Source organism: Sminthopsis crassicaudata, chromosome 2, assembly GCF_048593235.1.
Source record: "Sminthopsis crassicaudata isolate SCR6 chromosome 2, ASM4859323v1, whole genome shotgun sequence".
Lineage (NCBI taxonomy): Eukaryota > Metazoa > Chordata > Mammalia > Dasyuromorphia > Dasyuridae > Sminthopsis > Sminthopsis crassicaudata.
The window spans coordinates 465,811,466-465,835,736 of NC_133618.1; the positions used below are offsets into that span (position 1 = coordinate 465,811,466).

Consider the following 24,271-nt stretch of genomic DNA (forward strand, 5'->3'; position numbering starts at 1 on the left):
CATGAAGGGGACAGATATTAAAAAGATTAAAATACAAAAAAGAGGAGTTTACATTTGATTCTAGAACAAACAAAAAACAAAACAAAAAACCAACAACAATCTAAAGTTTACTGAATAATAAAACTATAATTAAACTTGAAATTCAGGAAAATTAATTTGGTAGCTGAGTGAAGAATAGGCTGGAGTCAGGAGAAGGTTGAAGCAAAACAACCAAAGAAGTTATTGAAATAATGCAGAGAAGAGATGATGAAGGCCTAAAGTGAGGCTGTTGCTGTGTGAATGGAAAGAAAAGGATGTATGTGAGATATTGTGGAAACAGAGAAACAAAAATATAATGGATTTATAGGTTTCATGAGGTGCAGACATCCAGATAATACCAAGGTTAAGAACCTGGGTGACAAGAGCAGTGACACACTAGATAATGAAAGGGAAGTTCTGAAAAAAGGCTAGTTTTGGGGAAAGATATTAAGTTCTGTTTCAGATCTATTCAGTTTATACAGTTTATGGAACATGAAGTTCAAAATGTCTGTTATGCAATCATTGATACAGAACTAGAGTTTTAAATAGAGACTACAGCAAGATATATAGACTTGGGAACCATCTTGTAGAGATTGTATTTGAATCTATTACAGTTGATCAGGTAACCAAGAAAGAGCACAAACAGAAGAGGGCTCAGGACAGAGGTCGGGGATAGATGCATAGTTAAAAGAAATGTCAAGAATTATGAATTAGCAAAGGAAAATGAATACTGATCAAAGAGCTAGAAGGAAAATCAATGCTATGAAAATAGAGAGCTCTTAGTCAATATTGTCAAGTATTAAAGAAAATTCAAGTAAGAAAAGGAAAGAGAAAGGCCATTAAACTTTTTTTGGAGGCAGCCATGGACACAAATGGGGTTAAGTGACTTGCCTAGGTCACACAGATAGTAAGTATCTGAGATCGGATTTGAATTCATGTCCTTCTGACTCCAAAGCCAATGATCTATCCAGTGCATCCCCCAAGATGCTTGAAGGCCACAAAATTTAAACATAAAGAAATTGGTAATTATTTTGGGAAAGAAATTTCAGTTAAATGATGAAGTAAGAAGTCAGATTGTCGAGGACTACAAAGAAAATAAAAATGAGAATGAATCTCTGAAAGAATGAAACAATTTTGTTTATTGTTGCAAAGCACCAGTGTTTACACTGGGCATACAAACAAAAAAGGAAGACCTTCCCCTTTTTTAAGGCAGTCATATTTTGTTACTAAAGATATAGGCAGTCTCTGTTTCAGTAAGATGTAAAGATTCCATAATCCTTAGGGTACAGCAGTAAGGCTAATAATAATGTATTAATGACAGAAGAAGAGGAAATATTGAGTACAGGTAGATTAAAAAAGTTTTAAAGGAGAGGAAAGGTAAAAAGTAAGGGTAATCCTAAACGAGGGTTTTCTTTGTAAGTACCAAGAAAGAAACTAATAGATAAGAAGAGACTAAAACTTCAAGAAAGAGTAAGGATAATAGTGGAGAGAATATACTGGAGAAGTTAGGAGAAATGAATCAAGAGTCCATTTAGAAATACTGGTATTGGTGAGGAGAAAGATCATGTCTTTGTTAGAGAATAACAAAGGATAATAATGGGAGTAAAAGAAGCAGTGGTGAAGATAGAGGCCAAACACAATTGTAAAAAGGGGAAAATCTAGGATTTGGCTAAATACATTTTCAGCTGTCTTTCAATTGTGAGAGTCTATATTATAACATTTTATATTTTAAGGTCCCCTCTACCTCAACTATTCTATGTTTTAGGAAATTTCCCAAATCTAAAATAATATCAATCTTCAGAAGCAAACAGAAAACAAATAAAATTGGAAAGAAAGGTGGCTACGAACTATAATATTCATCACTAACAACTAGATACAGGTTAAAATTCCTGTTATAATTTAAAAATATATATATTTTTTTAACTTCTTGCACCATTTACACAGTAGTTACTTAATGAATACTTGTTGAACTAAACTCTAAAAAATATAAAATATGGTGTAAGTAAGAAACAAAATTTGATTAAAACACATTAGTAATCTCAAATACCCAAGACAAATGAATCATCCTTTGTGTATGGTAATTTCTTGCTCTTAGTCTCATTTGGAGGTGAGAAGGGGTTTTTGGAAAACCAAAAAAATAATAAGCAATAACTGCAGGACTTAGAGGAAAAGATCTCACTGGTATCTGTATTTCCTAGCCATGTGAAATATGAAAAGGCCAGACTCCCCAAGATTCAAGTGAGACAGGCTCCAGAGGATTTAATAAACATGCATTAAGTAGTCACACTAATAAGGGATTAAGCTACTAGACACTAGAAAACAAGAAGAGTCTTTATAAAGATTTTTTTTAAAAGTATGATAAATACCTGTCCTTTTGCTGTATAATCCGCCAAGATGTTGAGTAGTTTATAAAAAACTTCAAACCAGGGAAGATAGCTGGGAAAGAAAAAGAAAAACACTGCATGTAAGTTGAAACACCAAAATCCAAGATCTATATCAAGTCTAGTACAATTCAGGGTCCTGCCCCCCTGTTCCTTTAATGAACATTTAAAAGCACCTGTCCAATAAAGAATGTAACAATAGATGCAAAAGAGAAAATATAAAAATTTAATAATTTAATTTAATTTAAATTAGACCTGCTATAACTGCCTTCACTAAGCTAACAGTCTATGGTACTATTTCTATGTCCTTAAAAAAAAAAAAAAAAAAAAAAAATCCCCCATTTCATAGACTATATTATAAAGGGATGGTTGAAATGTTAACCACCCCTTACTTCATACTTGCTTAATTTTTACTTAATACTTCAGGGACTGATAATTTCATGATCAAAGTCCTGGGGGCTACACTACTGGAGTCAGTAGCCTCTTTGTGCCATAGTAAACATTCTTCAAGAAGACAAAGCCAAGATGGTAGAGACTTGCCAAGCTCTCCTCAAACCCTTTCAAATATCCTGAAATAATAAGTCTAAACAAATTTTAGCATGTCAGATCCTACAAAAAGATGGAGTGAAATAATTTTCCAGCTAATTACAACTTAAAAGGTGAGCAAGAAAAGTCTGTTGCAACAGGAGGGGAGAGCACTAAAGCACCAGCACAGCTCTGGCCAAAGCAAACTAGGAGTGGATCTTGGGATCTCTGAAGCAGTGGCAGTTTTGGAAGTTTCAAGATCCCTCAGCCTAGAAACACCAAAAACAACTTGGAAGGTTAACAAGAAGGGTTTGTCACACAAGAGGGAGGGAGGAGTCCCAGCAAGCCAGGAAAGGGGATTGGGAGTCACTGAATTAGCAGCTATAGAAGTAGCAATAATGGTATCCTGAGGTCTCAATCCACAAACTGGTAAGGTGGTCAAATAGCTAGTCAGAAGAAGGTTGGAGTGAAGAGAACATCAACATCAGTGTTTACCTCTAGAATACAGGCAAGAATAGGCTTCTTCTAGAAAGGAAAACTGTGAGTCAGGTTATAGAAGCTACCAGGATCTGAATTAGGTGATTAATTTAAACGGAGAGAATCTCAAAGCTGAAAAAGCTACTAACTAGAGTGCTTCCAATGACTATTTTAGGTGAAGCCTATTAGAAATAAGGACCATCAGAATTGATTGAGACAAGAAAAAAATGGGAAATGTTGGCTAAATTGGGATCTTAAGCTGGAAAATTATTATTCTCTGAATATTTGTGTGTTCTGTCACCCCAAAATCCATTCAAAGGCTTGCTCTAGCACTGATTCTAAAGCTAGGGAGAGCTCTGGCAATATCCTGTCTGTTCTCTGCCACCTTGGTTCTACCCCTCCACTATGGTCAAATTAACCTTATTGTCATCCTTGACTCTTCCTTTTTATTCATCTCATATCCAATCTACAACCAAATTTTGTCCTTTCTGCCTTTATAATATCTCCTGAATATGTCCCCTTCTCTCTATTAATAATCTCCCTAATTCACGCCCCCATCACTTCATTCCACATGATTTTAACAGTGAAATAGACCTAACAATGGGATAAGTTGGCTTCTCTACCTCATCTCTCCTAATTCCAATTCATCCTTCATATAACTTCCAAAATGGTCTTTTTAAAAAGTGGAGCCCTAGGGGGCACCTGGGTAGTGCAGTAGATAGAGCACCAGACCTGAAGTCAGGAGGAGCTGAGTTCAAGTCCTGTCTCAGACACTTAACATTTCCTGGCTGTATGACCTTGGGCAAGTCACTTAACCCCAATTGCCTCAAGGAAAAAAATAAATAACTAAAATTTAAAAAATAAAAAGTGGAGCCCTGACAATGTCTTCTCCTTGTTCAATAAAATCATATGTCTCTGTACCATCTTTAAGATAAATACAAAATCCTATGTTTAACATTAAAGGCTCTTCATAACCTATTCCCTTCCTTCCTTTCTGGTATTTTTACACCTTATTTCCATATATGTCCTTTATGATTCAGCTACATGGGCCTGGTCTTCACATATGACACTCCACCCTTGGTTTCCACATCATCACACTGGTTATTCTCCAAACCTTAAGTTTCTCCTTCCCTATTTTACTTTCTTCAAGTCTCAGCTAAAATCCTGCCTTCTGCAAGTTCTTCTCTGTTATTATCTCCCATTTACCCTGCTAGATGGCACAACAGATTTCCTAGATTTCTAGAGTTGGAGTTAGAAAGAAGTGAGTTCAAGGTCTGTCTCAAACACTTACTAGAGCTCTGCAAACACAGGAAAATTACTTAGTGGGAGAGTAAGGAATGACAGCAATTACCTCCCCATGGTTTCTTTGAGAATAAAATGTGATAACCTTTGAAAAATACATTGCAAACCTTAAAGTGCTATATAAGTGCAAGTTATTATTAATACTTTGTGTATATCTTGTATGTTTCCATCTATCATTTAGCATAGTAGCTTTAAAAAGTTTTCCAGTTTATTATTTATCTATAAGATCACTTTCAACTCCCACCTTGTAAATACTAAATGTGTCTATTAAACTCCCTGGATCTTTTTCAAATTGCATTTGTGAAGTTGATTCTTTGATGCCCAAGTTATAATTGTATGGGTATCCTTATTAAATATTACCTTTCAAAGGTTCTACTTAATGTTCTAGCCTGTTGGGATCTAAATCCTGACTCTGTCATCCAACAGGCTAAACATAACCCTGCTAGGTGTATATTTCATTAGCATAGTGATAAACTATCTATTCACTCAATTCCAGTTACAGATAAAAATAGTAAAACAACAAACATAGGGGTCAATCAGAGTCAGCAAACATTTATTAAATTTATTGGTGCTGAGAAGACAAAGAAAGGCAAAACCAGAGTCCCAGCTTTCAAGGTGATTACTTTCTAATGGGGGAGACAACAAGGACATACAGAGTAGGTGAGGGGAATACAGTAGCAATTGAGAATTAGAAAGTTTCTTGATGAGGATGAAATTTGAGCTGAGCTTGAAGGAAATGTGGAAAGTGAGGAACAGACATGGGGAAGAGTCAGAGCTTTCTAAGAATGGGACATAACCAGTGCATGAAGACTGGAGATGAAGCATCATAGTTAATCTTTCAGGATCAAAGAGCTATGGGAATTTATTGTGTAGAGTACTGGGGCCAACATTCTCAGACCTCACATGTAAGAAAAATGAATTAGGACCTGAGGTGGGAGGGGATAGCTTAAAGTGGGAAGAGAGCTGAGGCAAAGAAATCAATTAAAAAACTACTGCAATAGTGCAATTGACAAGTAATGACGGTGTGAATTAGGAACTGGGCTATATGAACAGAGAGAAAGATGGAAGGTACTCTCAAAGGGGAAAATGTCATAAGAGAAATTGTGAGGAGATTGAGAGGAAGTAGACAATACTAAACTTTGCAGAACCAGGAGACTGGGACTATCTCAATGGTCTCCTGTATAGTAATAATAGGAGAGTATGGAAGTGAATTTAGGAGAAATTAATGAGTTTTGTTTTGGATATGGTGAGAATGAGGTGCCCACCTGACATCCAGATAGTATCTTTAAGAGGCAGTTTGTAACTGTGGGATTGTATGGTTCAGCAGGAAAAATAGTTCTAAATATAGAAAGCTGACAACCATGTACATAGACATGATAAATGAACAAATGGGAGCTCTCCAAGTGAGAGTATAGAATGAAAAGATAATCTCTGACCCCTTCCAAGTTGATATTGAACCATTAATTAATGACTAGATTTTTAGATCAGGCCACTCTGCCAGTTCAGAATGCACTTAATTGTATTATCATTTAACTCAAATTTCTCCATTTCCCCCCCCAAAATAGCATTAGAACTTTTTTCAGATGCTTTGCTAAAATCTAATTAAATTGTATCTGAAGTATCCCCCTGATATACCAAAATAGTAGTTCTGTCAAAGAAAAAGAAAAAGAAAAAAAAAAAAAAAAAAAAGAAAATATTAATCTGACAAGATCAGTTCTTGACAAAGCCATGCTTTACCCACTGCTAATAGATTAAGTCTTCTGGGGTGATACAAAATAAAACTTTTACCTTCTTCTCTTGACAGAATTTTCAGTATTCTTGGGTTGAAGCTTGGGATCCTAAACAATCTAAGTCTTTACTTTTTTGTTGGGATACAAATGAAAAAAGCATTGTCCATGAGTCAGCAGGATGGAATTCCTGTTCTAGTTCTACTGTCAGCTCTCTAAAATCCAAAGAATGTCATGTGATCTCCTCTTGGTAGGGCCTTGGTTTCTTCATCCATAAACAAGGACAATAATATTCATTGAATTATTATGAGTAATGTTCTGTAAACCTTAAAATCTAGATAACTTTAATTATTATTATTACTATCTTTTTCAGTAAACAGCCCATATTTCCTTCAACCATTCTTCAATGACAAGATTTATTCCCATCACCACCTCTATCTTCATTCACCTTTTCTAACAACCTTCATTTGTCAGTATTCCTCTAAATTTTGTTATCCAAAACTGGACACAATAAGACTGCACCCTGTCACCTCTAAGGAAAGCAGGGCCCCTATGCTAACAAAACTATACAACTTGGGATAATAAATGATGTGAGATGAAATATCCATGACAGAGAAAGTGAACAGCCCTCTATTATTAACATTTGTTTGACACTGAAACATGCTACTATAAAATTTAAGTAGCTTATCAAAATTGACTGATAAGCAACTTAACTTTCTACTTATATGACAGTATTATCTCTTACTGTAATAGGTTTCAATCAACTCTGTCAGTTGAGCATTGATTATTATGATGGCTGCCACTTTAAAGATCATTTAGTTCAGCAAGGCAATGTAAACATTCAAGAGGGATTAGGAGGCAGATAAATTTCACCATTCCCTTTCTCCTAAACAAACCTTAGCAGAGTTAAAAAGCTATTATGGTCTTCTGGAAAAAGCCTCTCCAAAGGAGACTACCCATAAAGATTAGAGAAGTCTTTGTAAACAAAACCAAAGGAAAGGTACCAGGAAAAAGATCCCAACCCCCAAAAGGTACTTAAAATAGCAAACCAAAAGAATGGCACATGTACTTTCTTGAAAAAGAAAGTATCAACAATGCAGTAGTATATTGCTGCATGTCAAAAAGATTAGGTTCAAATCCCAGGTCTAGCAATTGTTAGTTAAGTGACCCTAAATAAGTTTATAGTTCTCAAATAACTTTCAATTTCTTCATCTGCATAAAGGAGAGAAAAATTTACAGACTACCTTTTAGGGTTGTTAGGAAAAAATATCATTATAACAAAAATGTTACCTACAACTAATAACAATAATTGTGGAATGATGAAAAACCCTTGAAGCATTTTGGGGATGATACATGAAATAATGTGGAAAGTAGTTAGATTCTCTTTCAATATTATGTCTCAATCTTAAATATGAACACTAAAATCACTTTCTCTCTCTGGACCTCAATTTCTTCTTCTTTGTGATGAGCTGGGCTAAATGATTTTTAAGGACAATTTTAGCTCCAAAAGTATGTATTTAGTTCTTCTCTAGGATTCTCATTTTATACTCTATGTTCCAGCAAGGTATATCTCCAGTTTTAACATTCAATGATTTAAGGTCTCTTCCTACCTCTGAAGTTCAATTTTCCATTTGCTATAATCCTTAGAAAACACACTTTCTATCTGATCTAACCAAATCAATTCCTTTCTCTATGAAATTTAGAACCAAAAGGCAAGGGAAAGATTTATTAATTTCTTAAGGAACTAGCCAATAGTTGGTTGTTTTGTTTTTTTTTTTCCTTTCAGGGCATTTGAATTTACCAGTTGTCTGACCTTGCTATAAAAGTTCCTCATACTTCCCCTCATGCATTGACTGATGGCTATCTGGTGAGGGCAGTGTGGCTGTGTCCCCCTCAAAGAACTTCTGTTTTCTCTTGCTGGGAGGCCAGGGTTCACAGCTGAATTTTATCTTGCTTCAGAGCTAAAAGAGCTTCCTGTACAGCAGCTTCATTAAACCAGACTGGTCAGTGCGGTAGGGGGTTTCCTCTGTCACAGGTGAGGATATTGAAACCCCAACTCCACTGAAAGTGTGTCTGTCATCATCTAGTAAACAGGGCTTCCCCATTTAGGGAAGTGAAACAAATACTTATTTATGTTTCTACTTCCTTGCTGTCTAAAAGGACTGTTGGTTAAGTTCAAACTCTTTAGCATTCAAGGTTCCTCTTTACATCCCAACAATGTTCCCTTACTCTACAGGTCATACTAGTACCTTTTTGGCTTCAGGCTCATTCTGATTATTCATTCTTATCTCCTGAACCTCAACTGTCCACTCCTGAATTATGACTTCTCTTTTAAAGTCTATTCCAGCCTCACATCTTCCAAGAAACCTTCCTGGATCCCTCCCCGGTCAGAAAATGCTCTTGCAGACTAGATCTCTTCCAACACTTTACTTTGAACTGGCTATTCTTCTTGATCCCTCAAGCTAGAATATAATCTCTCTATTTATCTCTCTCTCAGAACTGCTAGAGTCCTTCAGAGGTAGGAAGAGACCTTAAATAATTGAATGTTAAAACTGGAGATACCTTGCTGGAACATAGAGTATAAAATGAGAGTCGTAGAGAAGAACTAAATATGTACTTTTGGAACTAAAATTGTCCTTAAAAATCATTTAGCCCAGCTCATCACAAAGAAGAAGAAATTAGGGTCCAGAGAGAGAAAGTGATTTTAGTGTTCTTATTTAAGACCGAGACATAATATTGAAAGAGAATCTAACTACTTTCCACATTATTTCATGTATCATCCCCAAAATACTTCAAGGGTTTTTCATCATTCCACAATTGGTTAGGGGTTACTTCCTTCAAGAGGTGTTTCCTGATTCTTCTCAGTTGTTAATGTTTTGCCTGTCCTAGAGCTCCCATTGTTCACAGTGTAATTTTTGGAGGGGATGGGGTGAATATGTCATATTTGCTTATTACACTGTTTCTCAAAGTGCAGTTCAAGAACTGGCCTTGGGTACTTGGAATCTCTAAGACTCTTTCACAGTAAGTCAATGAAGTTAAATTATTTTCTTAATAACAAGATGTCAGAATTTCTAATATAATAAAAATATATGTATGCACACATGTGTGCATAAACACACACATGTGTATTGTACACATGTGTACATAGATATACACACACACACACATATATATATATATCACATATAAGTGAAAGCTCTTTGTGATCCTCTGACTTTTTAAGAGCATAAAGGAATCTTAAGAGGAAAAAGCTTGAGAATTGATGTCCTAGTAGAATGTGAACTCCTTTTTGATCTTTATCCACGTTGCACAGCACATAATAAGGATTTAAATGAATTCCTTATTTTTCTGAAGCAACTGGGGTTATGTGACTTGTCCAGGATCACACAACTAGGAAGTGTTAAGTGTCTGTGGCCAAATTTGAACTCAGGACCTCCTGACTTTAGAGTTGGTGCTGTATCCACTGAGCCCCCAAGCTGCCCTCCAAAAAAATTCTTACTGACTGGTTATGCCTGTGGTTTTTTTTTTTTTTTTTTGATGAGAATTACATACATATGCAATATATTATATTATATTACACATATATTCAATATTATTTACATTATGTTATATTATACATTAATGATCAGAAGTACATGTATATCAAATATGCATGAATTCTTTTTTTGTTTTGTTTTGTTTTGTTTTTTTTATTAATAATTTTTATTATATATATATTTTTTATAATATTATCCCTTGTATTCATTTTTCCAAATAATCCCCCCCTCCCTCTATTCCCTCCCCCCGATGACAGGCAATCCCATACATTTTACATGTGTTACAATATAGTCTAGATACAATACATGTGTGTGAATATCATTTTCTTGTTGCACAATAAACTTTAGATTCCGAAGGTACATGCAACCTGGGCAGACAGATATTAGTGCTAACAATTTACATTCACTTCCCAGTGTTTCTTCTCTGGGTGTAGCTACCTCTGTCCATCATTGATCAACTGGAAGTGAGTTGGTTTTTCTTTATGTTGATATGCCTGTGGTTTTTGAAGGGTTGTGTAGCATAATGGAAAGAGCTCTGTATCTGAAACTAGAAGACTTGGTTCAAATCTCAATTCTGCCACTTAGCCATGTGACCTTGGTCTCACAGAGCCTCAAGTTTCTTTATCCCTAAACAAAGCTGATAATCCTTATATCCCATATCAAGGGATATCTGTGGGGGTTGAGAAAATTATAAAATAGTATGGAAATGTGATTTCATATTATTTTATGGAAAAACACTGAACCTAGAGTTACAGATCCCGAGTCTGAATCTTGGCTTTTTTCTTTCATATTCATGTGACCTGAGGTTAGTCACTTAAACTACTCTGAGTCTCAGTTTCCTCTTCTGTAAAATCAGACGTTAAACTAGACTTAAACTAGACAATGTCTGAAGTCTTTTCCAGCTCTGGGCACATGATTCCATCATTCTTTGATCTATGAAATGACACTGGTGAGGGCAATGTTGTGCAGAATAAGTTTGTAATGTCTATTATCACATCAGATCCCCATAACACTGCTGTGCTATTGTTCCTGTTTTATACATCAGGGAGCTGAGACTCAAATGAGGGCATTGGTAGTCATGACAAGAGTAAGATCACAGAGTTCTAAGATAGAAGGGGTTTGAGAGAAGACCTAATGCAAGCACTCCTTTTACAGAGGAGAAACTTTCCATACAGGAAATGTAATGATTGATGAAATCTCACATGAAAACAAAAACAAAAGTGAAAGATAAACTGCCAAAGGTAGTTAGCTAGTAGTTAGCAGGGCACTGTTTGAACCATTACCTTTTGATGTCCAAGTTCAATGCTATTTTCACTGTCACATTATGTTACTTGTTGTATAAAGTAATACAAATGTCATTTAAATAACAATGCATGTGTTGTTAACATATTAATAAATTATAGTGGAAAGAATGTTGGATTTGAAGCCAGAGAATCTACATGTAAATTCCAGTTTGTGTGTGTCCTTGGCTTCTTCATTTGCAAAATGAGGCGTTAGGAGGAAAAAAATGACTGCTCCCTACGAAGGATTTACCTCTAATTCTACTATAATTTATTGCAGATAAATACACTCTGTGTACCACAGGGGGAAAAATGTTGTCCTAAACTTTTTATATTTGTGCAAATCTATAAAAAGGGACTCATTTTTAATATTTGGAAACAACTCCCCCCCTCTCTTGATGATGATTGAATAATTGGGGTTTTTTCCTAAGACAGGTTTCATCTTCTTCCTTTATATAAAATTATTACAATGATTGAAGATTACTCAGTAGGAAAGCAGGAAGACACTTTTCTGGTATCACTAGTGAAGTGGTGGTAACATAATATCTTTGTAGTAATGACACCTCCACATACAATTTACTGTAATTCTCAGATATTTTCCATGCAGCCTAGAGGATAGGCCTTTCATCAATTTACAGAATGATTCTGTGAAGCTGCCTCCACCTGCATTTATAGCCCTTCAAGCTCCCTCCAATTCAGAACACCTTACTTTTTGCTTCAAATTACTTCTGTAATATAATATAATGGGTTAGTGAGGTGCTAAAGCTAAGTTTAGCTTCAGTTGAGCTTTCATAGCCTTTGGGGGAAAGTACACTATTTCAATAGAGAAAGGGGAAAAATGTTTATATAAGATATCCAAATGAATATTAGCTACTGATGCATACTAACTAAATCAAACTAATATAGCCACAGAATAAAAAACAATTATTTCCATTTTAAAGACAGGGAAATGGAGGCAAGGAAGCAATGTTAATTGCTTAGAATCATAGAGGGGGGAAAATGATAACCTTAACCTGAAAATCTTGCTTTGAGGTATTAGGCAAATAAGAATCAGAAGTCAAGAAAATAATCTTTTCCCTTAATAAAGCCTAAGATGGAATTATCTTTTGGGGACTTTCATATCACATTGATGCATAAGTTTTTCAAGTGCATTAAAAATCTCAGAGCGTTCTTAGATGAACTCCCCTCTGGTTATACCACCCTCAAATTGTATTTTAAAATTGATTATAGACACCTTAAAAAGAACATTTAAATACACATAGCATAATGTAAAAAGGGAATTCTCTGTAAATCTACAAACCTCCTATTCTGTAGTGCTTGCTTTTTCCCCTATAATGTACTTAGAAAGCTGTTGTTCTTTTTTTTTTAAAGAAGAGAAGAGACAGTTGGACTAACTGATCTCTAACACCTTCTAATAGTGCCATTTCTAAATCAAACACTCTATGTTCTTATCTTCACAACCTTCTGTCACACACTAACAATGTTCTGTGGCTCCTAACTAGTCCTAAAAGGAACTTCAGAGCAGAGAAGGACGGTGCAACAGTCTTATGTTCTAAGGTTCCATCGAGCTTTACACAATGTTCTGAAGTTTTATGACTATGACTTGAAGCAATGGTTTTTACAGAAAGAATCTCACAAAAGACATTTAGTATCACTTAGCTTTAACTATTCTGAGCAATCCAACTTTGGCTGGCTCCCAATGGTTTGGCATATTTTCTTACTCCTCGATTCTAGGGGCATTAGTCATATGTCAGTTCTTTATTGCTTTAGAAGTTAGTTTACACCCTGTATTCAGAAACATAAAATGTAAATAGCTCAATCAAAGCTAGAGTTTTCAAGTTCTATAATTTCTATATTTTAATCACACATAAGAGAGAAAAGGTATTTTTTAAAGCTTCCCAATGTCTTTCCCCCTAAAGGAACCTATTTGTTACAATAGCTTTTCATATTTACATAAGGCATTCCACATCTCTCCCTTGCTGCTTGCAACAAATCTGTATTATGAGCCCAATTTTACAAATACATAAATAAAAGTTTAGAAGTGACTAATCCAAGGTGACAAGTAATAGAATCATAAAATTTCATATCTGGGAGTATCCTCAATTTTAGAAATGAGAGGGACATTAGAACAATTGACACTCATTTCCCAGTGTTCCTTTTCTGGGTGTAGCTGATTCTGTCCATCATTGATCAATTGGAATTGGATTAGCTCTTCTCTATGTTGAAGATATCCACTTCCATCAGAATACATCCTCATACAGTATCATGGTTGAAGTGTATAATGATCTCCTAGTTCTGCTCATTTCACTCAGCATCAGTTGATGTAAGTCTCTCCAAGCCTCTCTGTATTCATCCTGTTGGTCATTTCTTATAGAACAATAATATTCCATAACATTCATATACCATAGTTTACCCAACCATTCTCCAATTCATGGGCATCCATTCATTTTCCAGTTTCTAGCCACTACAAAAAGGGCTGCCACAAACATTTTGGCACATACAAGTCCCTTTCCCTTCTTTAGTATTTCTTTGGGATATAAGCCCAGTAGAAGCACTGATGGATCAAAAGGTATGCACAGTTTGATAATTTTTTGAGCATAATTCCAGATTGCTCTCCAGAATGGTTGGATTCTTTCACAACTCCACCAACAATGCATCAGTGTCCCAGTTTTCCCACATCCCCTCCAACATTCATCATTATTTGTTCCTGTCATCTTAGCCAATCTGACAGGTGTGTAGTGGTATCTCAGAGCTATCTTAATTTGCATTTCTCTGATCAGTAGTGATTTGGAACACTCTTTCACATGAGTGGAAATAGTTTCAATTTCATCATCTGAAAATTGTCTGTTCATATCCTTTGACCATTTATCAATTGGAGAATAGCTTGATTTCTTATAAATTAGAGTCAATTCTCTGTGTATTTTGGAAATGAGGCCTTTGTTCTTCCATATGAATTTTGTTGTTATTTTCTCTAGGTCATTAAAATAGTTTCTTGGGAGTCTGATTGGTATAGCACTAAATAAATAGATTACTTTAGGGAGTATTATCATCTTGATTATATTGGCTCAGCCTATCCAAGAGCACTTAATGTCTTTCCAATTATTTAAATCTGACTTTATTTTTGTGGCAAGTGTTTTGTAATTTTGCTCATATAATTCCTGACTTTCCTTTGGTAGATATATTCCAAAATATTTTATACTATCGAGCGTAATTTTGAATAGAATTTCTCTTTGTATCTCTTGCTGTTGGATTGTGTTGGTAATGTATAAAAATGCTGAGGATTTATGTGGATTTATTTTGTATCCTGAAACTTTGCTAAAGTTCTGAATTATTTCTAATAGCTTTTTAGCAGTGTCTTTGGGGTTCTCTAAGTATACCATCATATCATCGATGCCTCTTATTATATGATAGAGATTCTAATAACAGGCATTTCAAATTTTTTCTTTTTTTAAAGAACAAGTTAGTATTAAATTAGTGAAAACTATGAAAGGACTTTTGCTTTCTAAAAGTATTCCTCTTTTCAACTTGTTTCTACTCCATAACTGCTTCTTAGAGATATTATAATAGTAAATTATACTTCTATATATGTGTCTAGCTACATCATAAAGCCACTTATATTACCTATATCAATGAACTTCTTTGACAACTTTTTCTAGGGGCTGCCTTCCCACTTTAAAATTCTACCTAAATTCACTAATATGAGCAATATACTCATAAATTAAAGTACTTATAGTAATAATGTATGTATCATAAGGCAAATGAATGAAAAGGAAAGAAGGCAGGGGAAAAAGGGGGAGGGTTAGATTCTAATAGACCTTAGTTATCATTTAGTACCACTCTTTATTTTGCCAAAAAAGAAACAAGTCTATAAAGTTGTTACCTGTACAAAATCACGCAGATAGTAAAGAGCAAAGTTGGAATTTCAGGTAGTGGAAAGATTCTTTCCCATGCAAACAGTGCCTCAAGAACAGAGATTCTTTACTTTTTCTTATATTATGGACTCTTTAACAGTCTAGTGAAGCCCAAGGACTCCCTCTCAGAATAATGCTTTTAAATACATAAAGTTCACAGTATTACAAAGGAAAACAATTAAACTGAAACAGAGATGTAATTTATTCCCTTCCTATCCCATGGATAGCCTGAAAAGGGTCCATAAATACCCAAGTTAAAAGCTTCTGAGTCAGATTTTCCTTTTTTCTAATCAAGCCATTTCTACTGTTAAACTCTGTCACTATAAAGGATAGGGATGTATAGTTAGTAATGGAAAGACAGGGGCAAAATACTGGAGGATAAAAGAAAGAAAACTTTTAATACACTAATGACTATTGACATATTAGTTGATAAAAATGGTTTTTTGAAGGAACATAGCAACAATATGGCCATCATACACTGAATTCAAGAGTGCAGAAATAATCAGTTTTATGTCTACCCGATGCAATTAGAAAACATTTAAATAAAACAGAGGAATGAACACTAGAAGTCAAGATAGAGAACCTAATTTCTTTCCTATCTGTAGAAGCTCCTAAGAACCCTGAACTTGAATTTATATCACAAGCACTCTCCCATATGCACAACTAGTAGCACTCTTAGGGATTTATGGCTTATTACACCCTCATATTTAATTTGTAACCAAACACTTCCCTTTCCTCTTGGCTACCTTAGAACTTCTGATTAACTCTTGTTTTCATAGGTCAAAGGTTAAATGAAAGAAGGAAAACACTGAAGTGTGAGATTTCCCAGAACACCAAAACAAAAAACGACTTCTAGCAAATAGCATTAAAATGGTAGACTCAGGATGATTGTACACAGCTGATATTCAAAGGCTCTACAGTAATATAACTCAAACAGCAGTGACTACAAAGATACAAAGAATGAAGGGTCAGGAGTAGGGAAGGTTAACTAAAGGATTCTGGATTCAAGTCCCAGGTGCTGTTACTTGCCAGCTGTGTACCTTTTAGCAAAGCAATCTCACCTTTCTGGACATCACTTTCTCCATATATTTTACATATATTTTTACAATGAACATAAAATAATTACTATATGGAATGAACTTTGTAATTGTAAAACATTACTAAAATACGTCTTATTATTAACACAGATTAATGTTATAATCTACTTCAGATTCAAGATTATAACTTTGTAATTGTAAAACATTACTAAAATACAACGTTGTCTTAGTAACACAGATTAATGTTATAACCTACTTAACAGATTCAAGATTATAACAATAAAAAGTATATTAAACCTACTACATATACTGTGAGTACTCTACTGAAAAACTGAACTTCTCCATCTGAAAGGATGGTTTTCATTTGGTAATACAGTCTAAAAATTTCAAATACTGAAGGCCAAATATCTAGTGATGACTCTCCTATATACCAATGATACGTAACCCATTCTTGAAACCTTTCTAGTTTGGTAGAACCTGCCACAATTAGTCCATAACATGACAAGGTATCACAGCAGGTATTATCACCTTCAGTAAATTACAAAGGCATATTTCTCAAAGATTTGAAAATACTCTAAGAAGTTAAAAGCAGCATCCATTATGACCAAACGATTCTCTGCTATATGAGTCTGATAGGAGAGGGAAAAGATTTGGCATATATACCACATGATTTCTTTCTTTTATAGAAAACAGAAGTGTTCAATTTAATCACAACTGGCTAAAGACTAGACAAATGTTTGTCTATGGGTAATCCAAGTAAACAGAGGTTTAATGGAAACTTTTTTCTAATATGGCTAAGATCTAGCCAAGTTTTCCTGAAAAATTTACAGTAGGTACAAAGATGCAAAATGAAGAATCATTAGGGGGGGCGGAGCCAAGATGGCGGAGAAGAAACACACTACTCAGTGAACGTCCTCACTCCCTCACAACCAATTAGATAAATTAAGTCTCAAAATTAGCTCAGGACTGATAGATACCAAAAGGACTGGAAGCACGACTTACCAGCTGAAGAGAATCTGGAGTTTCAACAGGAAAGGTCAGTTCTCAGGGGAGGAATAAGAAAGACCAGCACAGACGGTGGGGTAGGGGCACACTGCGCCCATTGCGCTGGGAGGGGCTCTGGGATCAGAGAAGCCACTGAGGTAAAGGAATCTGGCACAGGCTGTTAGCTCTTCTCTGCTAATTATTTAGCAGTTCAGAAGAGAAAGCCAAAATATTTTAAAACTCAGATTAGATTCCCCCCCCCCCCACCCTGGGGGTGACTCGGCAGATTCGGCACCAGGGGGTGTGGCCTCAGCTACCTCCTGAGAATAGTTAAGAGACTGACAAGTGGGTGGATACGGCCCAAGGCAACACACGGCCTAGCTTAGCTGGAGGGAGTGGAACTCAGCTCCAGGAAGTCCCAGAGAAGCGGAACCTTTGAACTAGGGACCGCGGTTTCTGGCAGACACTTCCAGTTTGAGCGCAGGGGCTTCTCACGTCACCTGCTGCAGACGTCCACTCCCCACCCGGACACATAGGCTGAGCTTCTTGCTGTCTTCACTATTCTACGCCCTCAAAGCACAGCAGTGCTAATCACCTCTGAGGCGCTTCCAGGGAGGGGGTGGGGAACTCTCTCCCAGAGCTCTCTCTTAGCGCGGGCGCGGGGGCCGCTGCATCCATCCGGTCTGGGAGGAAGCTGGTAAAGAAGTAAATAATTTCCTACCCCAGGGACAGACCCCAAAACATTTTTTAAGTATGAGCAAAAAAGCTAGAAAAACTATAGATTCCTTCTATACAGAGAAAGAGCGGGTGTCCAACCCCGAGGAAGTTAACAGCAAAGATTCAGAAGATAACAACCTAAAGGGGAACGATTCCTGCCCCCCATCACATAACTCTCTCCTAGAAGAAGCTCTTAAGAAATTGAGGGAGATCGAAGAAAAATGGGGCAAGGAAAGGGAAGTTATGATAGAGAATAACAACGTCCTGAAATTGGAGTTGGAAAAAATAAAGAATTCACAGGAGATGCAGGGAAACAAAATTAGTGAATTAGAAAAGGTTAAAAAAACACAGGAAAGTAGGATTTCTGAATTGGAAAAGATAAAAAAGTCTCAAGAAAATAGAATTTCTGAATTGGAAAAAGAAAATAATTCTCAAAAAAAAAAAATTAGGGAAATGGAAAAAAATTCAATAGAGCAAAATAATTCATTTAAAAACGAAATTGGGCATTTACAAAAAGAACTAAAAACTGTGAAAGAAGAAAATAACTCCTTAAAAGTCAGGATGGAACAAATAGAAATGAGTGATTCACAGAGAACCCAAGAATCAGTCAAACAAAACAAAAAAAATGAGAAGCTGGAGAACAACGTCAAATACTTACTGGGAAAATCTATAGACCTGGAAAATAGATCTAGGAGAGATAATCTGCGGATTATTGGACTTCCAGAAAACTATGACCAAAAAAAGAGCCTAGATTCTATTTTACAGGAAATTATCAAAGAGAACTGTCCAGAGATAATAGAAACAGAAGGGAAAGTAGATGTGGAAAGAATTCATCGAACTCCTTCTGAAATAGACCCTAAAAAAAGAACACCACGGAATATTGTGGCTAAGCTGCAGAATTACCACACAAAGGAGAAAATCCTGCAAGCAGCTAGAAAAAAACAATTTAAATACCAAGGTGCCACAATAAGGGTCACCCAAGATCTGGCTGCCTCCACATTAAAAGATAGAAGGGCCTGGAACCTGATATTCCGAAAGGCAAAAGATCAAGGACTGCAACCAAGAATGAACTACCCAGCTAAGTTTAGCATCTTTTTCCATGGAAGAAGATGGTCATTCAATGAAACAGAGGAATTCTATATGTTTCTAAGAAAAAAACCAGACTTAAACAAAAAATTTGATCTACATCCACAAGACTGAAGAGAAACAGAAAAAGGTACACAGAACCCTTGAGAACTGTAACTCTGTTGTGGGTATATAAAAAATACTCAAGGATAATTTGATTTTACTGATATAAAAGAAAAAAAGGGGGGTGTAGTAAAGGGAAGGAGGTCGGTTCAGAAAAAGGGGAAGGAGTGATAAAAAGAGGGAAACTACATCCCAGGAAGAGACATAGAAAATACACCATATCTGAGGGAACTTAGTGAGGGGGAGAATCATTGTGTGAATCTTACTCTCATCAGAAGAGGCTCAAAGAGTAAATAATTAACATATTTGTTTTTCAGAGAATTTTCTCTCACCTCATTAAAAGGGGGGAGAGGAAAAGGGAAAAGGAAAAGGGGAATAAGTGAAGGGACTTGGTGGAGGGAGGGGGGAGGGATCCTAAAAAAAAAAAAAAAAAGAGGGAGGGTTGCGCGTCACAAGGGGGGTCTGTAAATTAAATATCGGGGAGGGGGATCAGGGGGGTCAAGGGAAAAAAGCATAATCTGGGGATAATACGATGGCAGGAAATACAGAATTAGTAATTTTAACTGTAAATGTAAATGGGATGAACGATCCCATCAAACGGAGACGGATAGTAGATTGGATCAAAAAGCAGAACCCTACAATATGTTGCCTACAGGAAACACACTTAAAGCAGGGAGATACATACAGAGTAAAGGTAAAAGGTTGGAACAGAGCCTATTATGCTTCAGGTAAAGCCAAAAAAGCAGGGGTAGCTATCCTTATCTCAGATCAAGCAAAAGCAGAAGTAGATCTCTTTAAAAAAGATAAGGAAGGAAACTATATCCTGCTGAAAGGTAGCATAAATAATGAAGCCATATCAATACTAAACATATATGCACCAAGTGGTATAGCATCTAACTTTCTAAAGGAAAAGTTAAGAGAACTGCAAGAAGAAATAGACAGTAAAACTATAATAGTGGGAGATCTCAACCTTGCACTCTCAGATTTAGACAAATCAAACCACAAAACAAACAAGAAAGAAATTAAAAAAGTAAATAGAACATTAGAAAAACTAGGTATGATAGACCTTTGGAGAAAACTGAATGGCAATAGGAAGGAATATACTTTCTTCTCAGCAGTTCATGGATCCTATACAAAAATTGACCATATACTAGGACATAAAGATCTCAAAATTAAATGTAGGAAGGCAGAAATAATAAATGCCTTCTTCTCAGATCACAATGCAATAAAAGCTACATTCAGTAAAAAGTTAGGGGTAAATAGACCAAAAAGTAATTGGAAACTGAATAATCTCATCTTAAAGAATGACTGGGTGAAAGAGCAAATTATAGAAACAATTAACAATTTCACCCAAGATAATGATAATGATGAGACATCATATCAAAATCTTTGGGATGCAGCTAAAGCGGTAATAAGGGGAAATTTTATATCTTTAGAGGCTTATTTGAAGAAAATTGAGAAAGAGAAGATTAACGAATTGGGCTTACAACTTAAAAGGCTAGAAAAAGACCAAATTATAAACCCCCAACCAAAAATTAAACTCGAAATACAAAAATTAAAAGGAGAAATCAATAAAATTGAAAGTAAAAAAACTATTGAATTAATAAATAAAACCAAGAGTTGGTTTTATGAAAAAGCCAATAAAATAGATAAACCTTTGGTAAATTTGATCAAAAAAAAGAAAGAGGAAAATCAAATTGATAGTCTTACAAATGAAAAGGGGGATCTTTCCACCAATGAAGAGGAAATTAGAGAAATAATAAGGAGTTACTTTGCCCAACTTTATGCCAATAAATTTGATAACTTAAGTGAAATGGATGACTTCCTCCAAAAATATAGGCTCCCTAGATTAACAGAGGAGGAGATAAATTGCTTAAATAGTCCCATTTCAGAAAAAGAAATAGAACAAGCTATTAATCAACTCCCCAGGATAAAATCCCCAGGGCCAGATGGATTCACATGTGAATTCTACCAAACATTTAAAGAACAATTAGCCCCAATGTTATATAAATTATTTGAAAAAATAGGGGATGAAGGAGTCCTACCAAATTCCTTTTATGACACAGACATGGTACTGATACCTAAACCTGGTAGATCGAAAACTGAGAAAGAAAATTATAGACCAATCTCCTTAATGAATATTGATGCTAAAATCTTAAATAAGATATTAGCAAAAAGACTTCAGAAAATCATCTCCAAGATAATACACTATGATCAAGTAGGATTTATTCCAGGAATGCAGGGCTGGTTTAATATTAGGAAAACTATTAATATAATTGACCATATTAATAATCAAATTAATAAGAACCATATGATCATCTCAATAGATGCAGAAAAAGCATTTGACAAAATCCAACATCCATTCCTACTAAAAACTCTTGAGAGTATAGGAATAAATGGATTATTCCTTAGAATAATCAGGAGTATATATTTAAGACCGTCAGTAAGCATAATATGCAATAGAAATAAACTGCAACCTTTCCCAGTAAGATCAGGAGTGAAACAAGGTTGCCCACTATCACCATTACTATTCAATATAGTACTAGAAACGCTAGCCTCGGCAATAAGAGCCGAGAAAGAGATTCAAGGAATTAGAGTAGGAAATGAGGAAATTAAACTATCACTTTTTGCAGATGACATGATGGTATACTTAGAGAACCCCAAAGACTCTGCTAAAAAGCTACTAGAAATAATTCAAAATTTCAGCAAAGTGGCAGGATACAAAATAAATCCACATAAATCCTCGGCATTTTTATATATCACTAACAAAATGCAACAGCAAGAGATACAAAGAGAAATTCCATTCCAAACAAATGTTGAGAGTATAAAATATCTGGGAATCCATCTACCAAAGAAAAGTCAGGAATTATATGAGAAAAATTACAAAACACTTGCCACAAAAATAAAATCAGATTTAAATAATTGGAAAGACATTCAGTGCTCTTGGATAGGCCGAGCGAATATAATAAAGATGACAATACTCCCCAAACTAATCTATTTATTTAGTGCTATACCAATCAGACTCCCAAGAAACTATTTTAATGACCTAGAAAAAATAACAACAAAATTCATATGGAAGAATAAAAGGTCAAGAATTGCAAGGGAACTAATGAAAAAAAACTCAGAGGAAGGTGGTCTAAGTGTACCTGATCTAAAGCTATATTATATAGCAGCAGTCACCAAAACCATTTGGTATTGGCTACGAAATAGACCGGTAGATCAGTGGAACAGATTAGATACAAAGGACAAAAAAGGGTACATCTATAGCAATCTAATCTTTGACAAACCCAAAGATTCCAACATTAGGGATAAAAATTCATTATTCGGAAAAAACTGTTGGGAAAACTGGAAATTAGTATGGCAGAAATTAGATATGGATCCACACTTAACACCATATACCAAGATAAGATCAAAATGGGTCCATGATTTAGGCATAAAGAGGGAGATAATAAATAGATTAGAGGAACAGAGGATAATCTACCTCTCAGACTTGTGGAGGAGGAAGGAATTTATGACCAGAGGAGAACTAGAGATCATTATTGATCACAAAATAGAAGATTTTGATTACATCAAACTAAAAAGTTTCTGTACAAATAATACTAATGCAAACAAGATTAGAAGGGAAGTAACAAATTGGGAAAATATTTTTAAAAACAAAGGTTCTGACAAAGGTCTCATTTCCAAAATATATAGAGAACTGACCATAATTTATAAGAAACCAAACCATTCTCCAATTGATAAATGGTCAAAGGATATGAACAGACAATTCTCAGAGGAAGAAATTGAAACTATATCCACTCACATGAAAGAGTGTTCCAAATCACTACTGATCAGAGAAATGCAAATTAAGACCACTCTGAGATACCACTACACACCTGTCAGATTGGCTAAGATGACAGGAACAAATAATGACAAATGTTGGAGGGAATGTGGGGAAATTGGGACACTAATACATTGCTGGTGGAGTTGTGAAAGAATCCAGCCATTCTGGAGAGCAATCTGGAATTATGCCCAAAAAGTTATCAAACTGTGCATACCCTTTGACCCAGCAGCGCTACTACTGGGATTATATCCCAAAGAAATACTAAAGAGCGGAAAGAGACATATATGTGCCAAAATGTTTGTGGCAGCTCTTTTTGTTGTAGCTAGAAACTGGAAAATGAATGGATGCCCATGAATTGGAGAATGGTTGGGTAAATTGTGGTATATGAAAGTTATGGAATATTATTGCTCAGTAAGAAATGACCAGCAGGAGGAATACAGAGAGGGTTGGAGAGACTTAAATCAACTGATGCTGAGTGAAATGAGCAGAACCAGAAGATCACTGTACACTTCAATGCTGTATGAAGAGGTATTCTGATGGAAGTGGAAATCTTCAACATAAAGAAGATCCAACTCACTTCCAGTTGATCAATGATGGACAGAGGTAGCTACACCCAGAGAAGAAACACTGGGAGGGGAATGTAAATTGTTAGCACTAATATCTGTCTGCCCAGGTTGCATGTACCTTCGGATTCTAATGTTTATTGTGCAACAAGAAAATGATATTCACACACATGTATTGTACTTACACTATATTGTAACACATGTAAAATGTATGGTATTGCCTGTCGTCGGGGGGAGGGAATAAGGGAGGGGGGGTAATTTGGAAAAATGAATACAAGGGATAATATTATAATATATATATATATATATATATATATAATAAAAAAAATTAAAAAAAAAAAAAAAAAAAAAAAAAAAAAGATGCAAAATGAAAAAAATAGAAGCAAGAAAACAATGTACACAATGATTAGAACAACACAACAGAAACTAAATGCCTGTATTTATAATGATCAAGCTCAGCTCCAAAGAAGAGATATAAGAATATATCTCCTTCTTTTCCTTAAAATAATCAGAAGCATTTATTTAAAACTATCAGCAAGCATCATATGTAATAAGGACAACTAGAACCATTCCCAATAAGATCAGGAGTGAAACAAGGCTGCCCACTATCACCATTACTAATCAATATTGTATTAGAAATGTTAGCTTTGGCAATAAAAGAAGAAAAAGAGATTTTTTTTAATGTTTTGAAGGTATTTTTTTATTTAATTTTTATTTTATTTTATAATTATAACTTTTTTTTTTGACAGTACATATGCATGGGTAATTTTTTACAACATTATCCCTTGCACTTACTTCTGTT

General features: G+C 35.2%; 1 protein-coding gene across 6 annotated transcripts in view; it reads right to left on the bottom strand.

The window, feature by feature from the left end:
• DENND1A (DENN domain containing 1A) overlaps positions 1-24,271 on the bottom strand; it is a 701,497-nt gene that overhangs the window by 374,348 nt on the left and 302,878 nt on the right. For all 6 annotated transcript variants that reach the window (XM_074293045.1, XM_074293044.1, XM_074293042.1 and 3 more), the window contains one exon: positions 2,385-2,454. Coding sequence is in view for 4 of the 6 variants with exons in the window: in XM_074293044.1 (XP_074149145.1) it covers positions 2,385-2,454 (70 nt within the window). In the remaining 2 variants the exon portion in view is untranslated. The remainder of the gene's footprint in view (positions 1-2,384; positions 2,455-24,271) is intronic.